This window comes from Theropithecus gelada, chromosome X (genome assembly GCF_003255815.1).
Source record: "Theropithecus gelada isolate Dixy chromosome X, Tgel_1.0, whole genome shotgun sequence".
NCBI classification, from domain to species: Eukaryota; Metazoa; Chordata; class Mammalia; order Primates; family Cercopithecidae; genus Theropithecus; species Theropithecus gelada.
In genome coordinates, this window is record NC_037689.1 from 92,124,722 (window position 1) to 92,135,781 (window position 11,060).

Here is an 11,060-nt window from a genome sequence, read left to right on the forward strand (position 1 = left end):
AGATTTTGTGTAATTTACCTGTTGAATGTCATTTTTTTCTGCTAGGCCACTGCCTCCTTTACAGCATTAGATGGTGCCTTAAGCCCAAGTTTGCCTTGTCTCAAGCAAATGATCAGAGTGCTGCCCATCCAGAATGGGGGAGGTCCCAAAGGTGGTATCTTGGCAGTATGGAAGAGCTAGCTGGCTAAGGATCTGTGCCCAGAGGGCTCATGGAACATCCCACTAACAGTGTGGCACTGTTAAACAACCACTCTGATTTGGCATAGCCTCTGGCTGAGTTACAGAGCAGAGGGTCCAGGGCTGAAGATGATAGTTCTGCCTCCCCTTTTTGTCTCTGGCTGTCCTCAGGGACATTTCTCCCCTCAGGCACTCACAATGCTTCCTGTGGGTTGAATCAGGAACAGGTCTCCTGCCACGAAACCCAAGATGGTGCGGAAGCTGACTGTTCACCTCAATATCACTTCTTCCGGGGTAGAAACCATGATTCGGCCAGCACAGTTGCTCACGCCTGTAATCCTAGCACTTTGGGAGGTTGAGACTGGTGGATCACCTGAGGTCAGGGTTTCAAGACCAGCCTGGTCAACATGGTAAAACCCCATCTCTACTAAAAATACAAACATTAACCAGAAGTGGTGGCGCAGGCCTGTAACTCCAGCAACTTGGAAGTCTGAGACAGGAGAATCGCTTGAACCCAGGAGGCAGAGGTTGCAGTGAGCCAAGATCGTGCCATTGCACTCCAGCCTGGGCAACAGAATGAGACTCCGTCTCAAAAAAAAACGGGCAAATCAAAAAAAAAAAAAAAAACCACACACACAGATGTCTCCACACATACGCTAATCTTGAATGGTATCTGCATTTCTCCTGTCTTTGTCTGTTCAACACTCAGGCTCTTGGCGTTCAGAGCTGGCAGAACCTACACACACCTCCTCACTGGCACCAGAATCTGTGTCTGTGTCTCACGCCCATCCAGCCCAGGATTCCGGCTGAAGGAAGGAGGCAATCCCAACTGTCAGGGAGGGTGAAGGCAGAACAGGAAGCTCAAGGAAATCTCATGTGACCTCAAGAGGCAGTCTGAAAGACTTAACAGGCACACAGAAGTATCACGTCTACAAAAACCTGCAGCCTTGGGGATTGTGGAACAGTATTTGACGGGGACCATCCAAGAAGAGCCAGGCCTAGCATCCACACTTGCCCTGGTAGGCAACTGGCCATTTCAAATCAAGGGTATGGAGTCAACAGGTCGCTTACAGGACACCAAGGATGTGGATGCCGCCTTCCATGTAACTGCCAGCAGGAAGTTTTTTTGGTTTGGGTTTTGGTTTTTTGTTTGTTTGTTTGTTTTTAGATGGAGTCTCGCTCTGTCACCAGGCTGGAGTGCAGTGGCACAATCTCAGCTCACTGCAACCTCCGCCTGCCGTGTTCAAGTGATTCTCCTGCTTCAGCCTCCGGAGTACCTGGGGCTACAGGCGCCCAGCAGGCAGTTTTCACCAGGATGGCCTGCTGGCACCAGAACAGACTCAATGCCCCCACCTCTAACCAAGAGACTACCTTGCCCTTTTCTTCAGCGCTCTCTGTGCTTTCCCTTTTGCTCGGCCACCCACCGGGATGTGGCGTCTGCTTCCATCTGGCTACTGAAACCAAGGAGGGAAACCTAATGGGATTTGGAAACAGAGGTTCAAAGATGAGGGCTAATAGAGGAACTGAGGATGTCGCACGGGTTTCTGGCCCAGATGAACTGACCGTGTGCATGGTGGCACTGGAGGGACCTAATGGCTCCAGAAAGAGGACTGGTCCTCTGAGTGGGAGGATGAGCTCCGTCGTGCTCCTCAACAGCATGGAAATAACCATGCAGGAGAGGTGACCAGCATCAAGCCACAGGTTGATGAGCAAGGATGCTCATGACGGAAAGGACAGTAACATGGCAGAACCGTGACAGTGAACCGCAGGAGGAAAGGCAAGAGAGACTGCGGTTCTGAAAGGAGGCATTCAGTTCCTCCTGAGGGTGAGGGAGAGTAGCGCTGAACAACGGAAAATGTGAGACCCCAAAGTAGGAGGAGACGAGGAGGGAATATGAGCAGGGTGTGTTGGGAAAAGGCAGAAAATGTTCCTGTGGCGGGGCAGGGCCCCCACAGCACCTAGACCCAGGCACTATGGTGACTGCAGGGCTGCTGCTCAGAGGCCGGCCCAGGCGCCCTGCAGGGAGAGGCCCCACCACAGAGAGCCAGGGGAACTGTTCTTCAAGCGCCAGAGAACGGACCAACACCCCACACCCCCCAACACTCCCAACAATTGCAGAGAGGGTAGACCACAGACCACAGAATATGAGAACGACTTTATTTCAAACTGCTTTGAACTGCGTTGGGAGGGGGCAAATGCAGCGGAAGAGCAGAAGCCCTGGCTGAAGAGGATATGGAAGGAACCCGCTTGGCTGCAACTCTGGAGCTCCAAAGGTAGCAGTTGTTCATCTTGTAGGAAGATGCTGGCTCCAACCTGTGAAACAGAGCAGGCTCAGGGACGGGCCCCCAGCCAGGGCCAGCCCACAGCCCTCCTAAGCTACCGGGATTGTGGGAAGGGGCATGGTGTGTGCAACACTCACTTCAAAGGTCCTGGAACTTGTCAGTGAGGAACTGCATGGCCGCTGAAACAGAGAGGCAGAACCGGGTGCTCCAAACCCAGGGAAACAGAAACCCACCCCCTGCCCCCGTGGAGAACCACCTAGCCCTGCAACCAGAAACCCCACCAGCCTTGGTACTGACTCACCCACCCGTCACCTGAATTAAACGTGGAAATGCCTTCTAAGCGGGAAAGTGGTTCTCAGGTGTTGGGCCATCCCAGAACCGTTCAGAAACGTTTTTCAAAGACAGATAAGCCAGCCAGCAAGCAAAAACCGTATAAGCCGTACCAGGCAGCAGTTAAAGGAAAATACATGAGGTATCTCTAACCGTCCTAAGAGAAGATCTCTGGGACTCGTTTTTCAAAATGTACACGGAGTTCAGATGACACACTGCCGTCTGTGCACATCCCTAGCTGGAAAGGCACAGAAGGCTGCAGGGCCACGCCTGCTTGATTCTCTTCCCCAGAGGAAAGTCAGTCCCAGTGACACCACCTGTACCTGCAGTCCACCCCCATCCCCGGCACCTGCAGAAAGACACTGCTGTCCATCCCTGCCCCAGCCAGGGCTCCATCATACCTAGTTGGTCTCTAAGGTCATCAATTTCCATCTGCAGCAGGATGCACTAGCCCAGGAGACACCGGTGGAAGATAAATGGTTAGTCAATTCTGGCCTCCTCTCTCCCCGTTCTCCATCTCTCCCCCAGTCCTTACAGCCCCCATAGCCTGCAGCCCAGTGGTGAGGTGGATTGGCACAAAACCCTCAATGGAAAAGAGGCACCCACTCTGCATGGGTTATGGTAGGCAGAGGGGACTGGGGGGACACCTAAATCAGTTTAACCTGGACATGGATCCCACCATCTAGCGTGGACCTCGATTTCTAACAGTCACACACAGCATTACCCGAGGACAGCCCTGGGCTCCCGGGGGCTGCTGCTGCCTTTCTGGTCTTGGGGGATGGACAAGTGGCTGCTGGTCACCTGAAAGAAAACACAAAATCCAGCTTCCAAGCCTCCCAGGGACCTAGCAAGGTCTAAAGTGAAGCACCATCACCCTCTGCTGGCAACACGTTGCCCCTGCTCTGCCCAGCAACTCCAACCCTCCCTCTGGGACTGTCTTCCCTGTTCTCCTGTATGAGCCCATGTGCACCCGTGGCCCCCTAGCGTTGTGACTCCAGGTTGGACGCCAGCAGTGGGGCAGCCACAGCCAGGCCCTGGGAGGGCCAGTGTGGCTGAGCAGGACTTAACAGAAAAGGGCTCCGTACCACCAAAAGTCTTCTTCCAGAGTTGGAGTTTGGGGCACTGCTCCAAATCGCCCCCCACCACACAAACCCCACTCAGAGAGGACGATGTGACCTAAAGCCAGCCCCATCAACACCCCATTTCCCGTGGGACACCTGCCTGGGTGGGTAGGGAAGCCTGGGAGCATGGCTAAGCCCCCATAAGCGACAGAGACAGAGGTTTCCCTCCCGACCCCTCTCCCCTCCACCCCTATCAAACCCGCAAGACTCACCGGAGGGTGCATGGCATCTGGGCACCATGCGTCTCAAGGTAAAGGCCGAGGGCTGTGAGGTTCCTAGTACTTGGGGAGCTCTGACGTTGGGGTCACCACTGCTGTATTCTCCACGACGCACGGACAGGGAAATCAGCTCTGGCTTCTGTGTGGGAAGCTAAAACAGAAATTTCTGAGTCGGGCTGGTGGTGAGTACACATGGGGAGGGGCTGTGTTAAGGTGGACACTCCAGACTAATCTCATTAGCACTTTCTCCCTCAGTCAGCCCCAAGACAGGAGGGCTTGCTTAACAGCTAGGGAAGGAGGAATTGGGAAGTTGATGAGTCTACACGCCCAAGCTTTGCGCCCCACACATTAAGGAGTCCCGTGATCCAAACCAGCTGCCAGACCTGCCTTCCATCCCAGCTCCTCTCTCGGGGAGGAGGCAGAACAACTGCAGAGTGTCCAGAGCCAGGCCTGGCACACACAAAGTGCTCCCTTTAATGTGTGCCCCTATGAGGTGGACTCCAATCGGGCATCCTAGTGTCCCTGGGCTCCCGATGACAACCCTCGAGCAAGGGATAGAGGGGGAATGGGTAAACAGGTGTGGGCTGGAAGAGAGGTGGGTGGGGAGAGACAGAAGAGAAAGAGGAGGAGGAGAGGGAGGAGAAGAAAGAAGAGTGCAGCGAAGAGAACCTACTCACTTGGGCCCTTGGGACGTCATCTCTATTTTGGTCATTATCTTCTCTGGCCGCAGCCTGGGACTCCCTGGTTTTCCTTCCTGCAGGTTTCTTCCCAGGGCTGCTGTGCTTGGGCTCCTTGGGTCTCGTGGACTTCCCCAGGAGCCCCACACCAGAGACTGGCGGGAAGCTGGCTGGATCAGGTGGAACTACTGAAAGTCTCTGCCCCCAGGCAGGAAAGGCTCCCCGCAGGGCCGGTTTTGGCGCACCCTCTAGGGATTTCTTCTCCTGGGTCACCTTCCTTCCCAGAGGGCCCCGGGGTAGGGGCCCTCTAACGGCAGCTCCTGAGCAGCTGGGCCTGACCCCCACCTTTCCCCACACCATGCTCTGCATTTTCTTCAAGGAAGGCGCATCCAGCTCTCCCATGGCCGGCCTCTCTACTACTGGGGTGAGTCTGCGGGGAGAAGAGGTCAGGAGAGGTCCCTGAACCTGAAGGTGACTCTCCCTGCGGTGGAAACTGGGGCGTCTGCAAGTGTCTGCTGGCTTCTTGGGGCTTCCGGGCTTGGCCTGGCTTCCTTGTTTGGTGCTAATGATCACCCTAATCACCGGTAAGTCGCTGCTCTCATCTGTGGAATCAGAGTCGTCACTATTCAGCCCGGCGGGGCCTTCCGCAGAGGGCTGCTGGGGATCCACTTGGACGCTCAATCTGCTCTTCGAGCCCCTTTCTGGGTTCTCCCAGGCCGGTCCTGGCCCAGGAACACTGAGGTGGAGAGGGCCACCGGAGGACTGCTGCCATTCTCCAGGGCAGGGGTTCAGCGCGCCTCTCCCACTGGGACCAACCTCCAGGTCCGCCCAGATGTCAGTGGACCCTTTGGCAGCGGCGCCTTCTGGGGACGGGTGTCCCTGGACGCTGGACGGCGGCATGATGGTGGCTGACTCATCAGCCAGGTAGAAAGAGTAGTCCACACCGTCCCCTTGGTCGTCGACCGGGGTGCCAGGCCGGCCTTCCCGGCCCCAGAGTACCACCCTTCCCTGCTCTATCAATTCGCTCTCAGGCTCGAAACTGAAGCCCTCAGGATCTGTGAACCCGCTCTCCCCCTTGCCCTCACCACTGCGCTGCCCCTTCAAATCGAGGCCTCGGCCGTGGCCGTGGCCCTGTGGGGCTCCGGGGCTGGCGGCGTGGGCCCCGGCCTGCTTGCCACCCTCCGGGCCGAAACCAGCCCCGCAAACGGACACTTCATCTGTGGAGCTCATGGCGCCCGCCAGTCCAGACAGCCCAGGCTGTGGGGAGACGGTTGTCCTGGTAACAGTGGGAGAGGAGAGCTGAGCCCAGCCAAGCCCAGCCGAGGGGGACACTCTCAGCTTTGAGCCTGAGAGTGAACTGAAAGAGCAGCAAAGGGTTGTGTTCTGGGGCCACAGGAACAGCGAGGCCTTTGGGACACCGCCACCCTCACCACAGTCGGCTCACGAGACGTCACTGACAGCGCGAGGCTTACGGGCTCCCTCAAGGCCTGCGTCCTGCCTTCTCATTGTTCCACGCCTTCTCATTGGTCTGCCCATCACCAACCAGCGCGCCCCTTGTTGGACGAGGCTTCCGGGCTTTACCCAATCAGGAAGCAGACTCTTGGATTGCCCCAACGCCCGTCATTTGACTGGGTGGGTGTACTTGGGTCGGGTCTTGGGGCCAGGGCCCACTGGAGCTCTCGATCCACCTCTTTCTTCCTGTCCTGCTGCCTCTGGCCAGGCACCTACTTTCCAATGACAGTCACATCTCTGAGCCCCAGTGTCCCATTGTAAGGCGGAGGTCAAGGGGAGAGCTGCCCCCAGTTCATAAGCTTGGGAGAATAAATGTCCTGATGCACGAGAAGCACCAGGCACACAGAGGAGCAATCATTAAAAAGTAGGGAGGGAGCAAAACAGCAAGAAAGAGATGGATTGAGAGCTCCAGTGCACCCTGGCCCCAAGACCCGACCACAGCGCATCCACGCGAAAGACGGGTGTCGGGGCAAACCAAGAGCCTGTGTCCCGATTGGTTAAAGCCCAGAGGCTTCGCCCAACAAAGGGTGCGCTGGTTGGTGGAGGGGGGACCAATGAGAAGGCTCGACACCTGGGTCGAAGGCGCGCGGAAGCCACGCGCTGTCTGGGACACTTAGTACTTCCGCCTGCTGTGAGGGCAGCAGGGTCCCGAAGGCGTCGCTGTTCCTGTCCCGTGGCCCGCTTGGCTGGGCTTGGCTCTCCTCTCCCGCCATTACCAGCACGACCGTCTCCCCATAGGCCAGGCTGCCTGAACTGGCGCCATGAGCTCTCCCGACGAAGTGTCCGTTTGGGGGGCTGGTTTCGACCTGGAGGGTGGCGAGCAGGCTGGCACCCGCACGGTCAGCGCCGGAGCCCCACAGGGCCACGGCCACGGCCGAGGCCTCGATTTGGGGGCACCGCGCAGCGGCAAGGGCCAGAGCAGGTTCACAGATCCTGAGGGCTTCAGCTTCGAGCCTGAGAGCGAATTGATAGAGCAGGGAAGGGTGGTGCTCTGGGGCCGGGAAGGCCGGCCTGGCACCCCCGTCGATGACCAAGGGGATGGTGTGGACTACTCTTTCTACCTGGCTGATGAGCCAGCCACCATCATGCCGCCGCCCAGCGTTCAGAGACACCCGTTCCCTGAAGGCACCGCTACTGAAGGGTCCGCTGAAAACCGGGTGGAACCGGAGGTCGATCCCAGTGGGAGTGGCGCGCTGGGCCCCAGCCCTGGAGAATGGCAGCAGGCCTCTGCCGGTCGTCTCCACCTCTGTGGTCCTGGGTCAGGCCGGGCCTGGAAGAACCCAGAAAGGGGGTCGAAGAGCAGATTGAGCGTCCAAGTGGATCCCCAGCAGCCTTCTGCAAAAGGCCCCGCCAGGATGTCTACCCACGACTCTGATTCCTCCGATGAGACCAGTGACTTACCACTGATGAGGGTGGGCATTCGCCACAAAGAAGGAAGCCAAGCCAAGTCCGGCAGCCGCAAGAAGGCAGCAGACACATCCAGACACTCAAGCTTCCACTGCAAGGAGAGTTACCTGCCCGTGCCAGGCCGTTTCCTGACCTCTGCTCCCCGCGGACTCACTCCAGTCATGGAGAGGCCGGCTGTGGGAGAGCTGGAGGACTCTCCCGGAAAGAAAATGCAGAGCAGGGCCTGGGGAAAGGTGGAGGCCAGGCCCAGCTGCTCAGGAGCTGCCACTGCAGGGGCCGTGCCCCGGGGCCCTTCAAGGAGGAAGATGGCCCAGGAGAAGAAGTCCCAAGGGGGTGCCTCTCAGCTGGCCCTGGGGAGATCCTTTCCTGCCTGCGGAGAGAGACTCTCAGCCGCTCCCCCGGAGCCGGCCACCTCCCAGCCCTTGTCTGGTGTGCGGCCCCAGGGGATCTCCAAGAAACGACAAAAGCCTAAGCACAGCAGCCCTGGGAAGAAACCTGCAGGAAGGAAGACCAGGGAGTCCCAGGTTGTGACCAGAGAAGATAATGACCCAAATAGAGATGAGGTCCCAAGGGCCCAAGTGAGTAGGCCCTTCTGGCCCTCCTCTCCCTCTTTATCTTCCTCCTCCTCTGTCTCCCACCATACCTCCTCTCTTCCAGCACACACCTGTTTAGCCATGCCCCCTCTATCCCTTGCTCGAGGGTTGTCATCGGGAGCCCAGGGATACTAGAATGCCCAATAAGGGTCTTTGTTGTAGGGGCACACGTTAATGGTGTGTGACGGACATACCTCCGGACACTCTGCAGGGGTCCTGCCTCCTCCCCCAGAGAGGAGCTGGGATGGAAGGCAGGGCCAGCAGCTGGTGAGGTTGGGGTGATCCCCTAAAGTGTGGGCCACAAACCTGGGGCATCTAGGCTCATCAACTTCCTGACTCCTCCTTACTTAGTTGTTGCCCGAGCCACCTGGAAGGGAGCCCGGGCTATCTCAGTATCCCCAGTGTTTTCCCTGGCTGGGCTCTGCCTCCTGGCCTGGGGCTGACTGAGGGAGAAAGTGCTAATGAGATTAGGCTCCAGAGTCTCCACCTTACCACAACCCCTTCCCACATGTACTCACCGCCTGCCCCCACCGCCAGCCCGACTCAGAAATTTCTGTTTTAGCTTCCCACACACAGGCCAGGGCTGCCTCGCCTATCCGTGCATCGTGGAGAACTCAGCAGTTGCAACCCCAACATCAGAGCTCCCCAAGTTCCGGGAACTTCAGAGCCCTCTGCCTACAGCCTGGGAGGCCTCCTGCCCAGACGCCATGCACCCTCCGGTGAGTCTTGCGGGTTTGATAGGAGTGGAGGAGAGAGGGGTCGGGAGGGAAACCTCTGGCTCTGTCGCTTATGGGGGCTAAGTCTTGTTTCCATTCTTCCCTGCCCACCCAGGCAGGTGTCCCACGGGAAATGGGGTGTCGATGGGGCTGGCTTTAAGTCACATCCTCCTCTATGAGTGGGGTTTGTGTGGTGGGGGGCGATTTGGAGCAGTGCCCCAAACTCCAACTCTGGAAGGAGACTTTCAGCGGTACGGAGCCCTTTTCTGTTAAGTCCTGCTCAGCCACACTGGCCCTCCCAGGGCCTGGCTGTGGCTGCCCCACTGCTGGCGTCCAACCTGGAGTCACAACGCTAGGGGGCCATAGGTGCAGATGGGCTCACACTGGGGAACAGGGAAGACAGTCCCAGAGGGAGGATTGGAGTTGCTGGGCAGAGCAGGGACAACGTGTTGCCAGCAGAGGGTGATGCTGCCTCACTTTAGACTCTTCTAGGCCTTTTCCACCTCACTGGGAAGCTTGGAAGCTGGAATTTGTATTCTCTTTCAGGTGACCAGCAGCCACCTGTCCATCCTCCAAGACCAGAAAGGCAGCAGCAGCCCCCAGGAGCCCCGGGCTGTCCTCGGGTAATGCTTTGTGTGGTTCCTAGAAATCCAGGTCCACACTAGATGGTGGGATCCGTGTCCAGGTTAAACTGATATCTGTGTCCCCCCGCCCCGCCCCATCACCACCTTCTGCACCCCACAGAGAGAGGATGCCTCTTTTACATCGAGGGATTCATGCCAACCCACCTCGCCACTGGGCTGCAGGCTGTGGGGGCTGTCAGGGCTGGGGGAAAGAGGGAGGACAGGGAGAGAGAAGGCCAGAATTGACTAACCATTTCTCTTTCTCCGGTGTCTCCTGGGCTAGTGCATCCGGCTGCAGAGGGAAGTTGAGGACCTTAGAGACCAACTAGGTATGATGGAGCCCTGGCTGGGGCAGGGATGGACAGCGGTGTCTTTCTGCAGGTGCCGGGGATGGGGGTGGACTGCAGGTACAGGCGGCATCACTGGGACTGACTTTCCTTTGAGGAAGAGAACCAAGCAGGCCTGGCCCTGGAGCTGTGCCTTTTCAGCTAGGGGTGTGCACAGACAGCAATGTGTCATCTGAACTCTGTGTATACTTTGTCCACGAGTCCCAGAACTCTCCTTCTCTTACAACAGTTAGAGACACCTCATGTGTTTTCCCTTTAACTGCTGCCTGGTATGGCTTATACAGTTTTTGCTTGCTGGCTGGCTTATCTGTTTTTGGAACACGTTCTGAACAGTACTGGGATGGCCCAACACCTGAGAACCACTTTCCTCCTTAAAAGGCATTTCCACATTTAATTCAGGTGACGGGTGGGTGAGTCAGTACCAAGGCTGGTGGGGTTTCTGGTTGCAGGGCTAGGTGGTTCCCCATGGGGGCAGGGGGTGGGTTTCTGTTTCCCTGGGTCTGGAGTGCCCGGTTCTGCCTCTGTTTCAGCGGCCATGAAGTCCTTCATTGACAAGTTCCAGGACCTTTGAAGTGAGTATTGCACACACCATGCCCCTTCCCACAGTCCCAGTAGCTTAGGAGGGCTGTGGGCTGGCCCTGGCTGGGGGCCCGTCCCTGAGCCTGCTCTGTTTCACAGGTTGGAGCCAGCATATTCCTACAAGATGAACAGCTGCCAACTTTGGAGCTCCAGAGCTGCAGCCAAGCGGGTTCCCTCCGTATCCTCTTCAGCCAGGGCTTCCTCTCTTCCACTGCATTTGCCCCCTTCCCAACGTAGTTCAAAGCAGTTTGAAATAAAGTCGTTCTCATATTCTGTGGTCTTTGGTCTACCCTCTCTGTGATTGTTGGGAGTGTTGGGGTGTGCCAGGTGTTGCTCCATTCCCTGGAGCTGGAAGAACAGTTCCACTGACGCTCTATGGTGGGGCCTCTCCCTGCAGGGCGCCTGGGCCGGCCTCTGAGCAGCAGCCCTGCAGTCACCATAGTGCCTGGGTCTAGGTGCTGTGAGGGCCCTGCCCCGC

The 11,060-nt window shown here is 57.5% G+C and overlaps 2 protein-coding genes across 2 annotated transcripts; one reads left to right on the plus strand and one right to left on the minus strand.

Annotated features, from left to right (window-relative positions):
- Positions 1-2,313: 2,313 nt before the first annotated feature.
- Positions 2,314-6,132, minus strand: LOC112615907 (uncharacterized protein CXorf49-like). The gene is made up of 6 exons (XM_025372809.1): positions 4,806-6,132; positions 4,123-4,279; positions 3,514-3,590; positions 3,191-3,236; positions 2,597-2,638; positions 2,314-2,490 (listed from the first exon to the last, which is right to left on the minus strand). Exons 1-5 carry the CDS (start codon positions 6,033-6,035, stop codon positions 2,598-2,600), a joined length of 1,551 nt encoding a protein of 516 aa, XP_025228594.1. The 5' UTR covers positions 6,036-6,132; the 3' UTR covers positions 2,314-2,490; position 2,597.
- Positions 6,133-6,962: 830 nt separating this feature from the next.
- LOC112615908 (uncharacterized protein CXorf49-like) lies at positions 6,963-10,859 on the plus strand. Its single transcript, XM_025372810.1, has 6 exons — positions 6,963-8,302; positions 8,880-9,036; positions 9,580-9,656; positions 9,940-9,985; positions 10,534-10,575; positions 10,682-10,859. Exons 1-5 carry the CDS (start codon positions 7,079-7,081, stop codon positions 10,572-10,574), a joined length of 1,545 nt encoding a protein of 514 aa, XP_025228595.1. The 5' UTR covers positions 6,963-7,078; the 3' UTR covers position 10,575; positions 10,682-10,859.
- Positions 10,860-11,060: the final 201 nt, after the last annotated feature.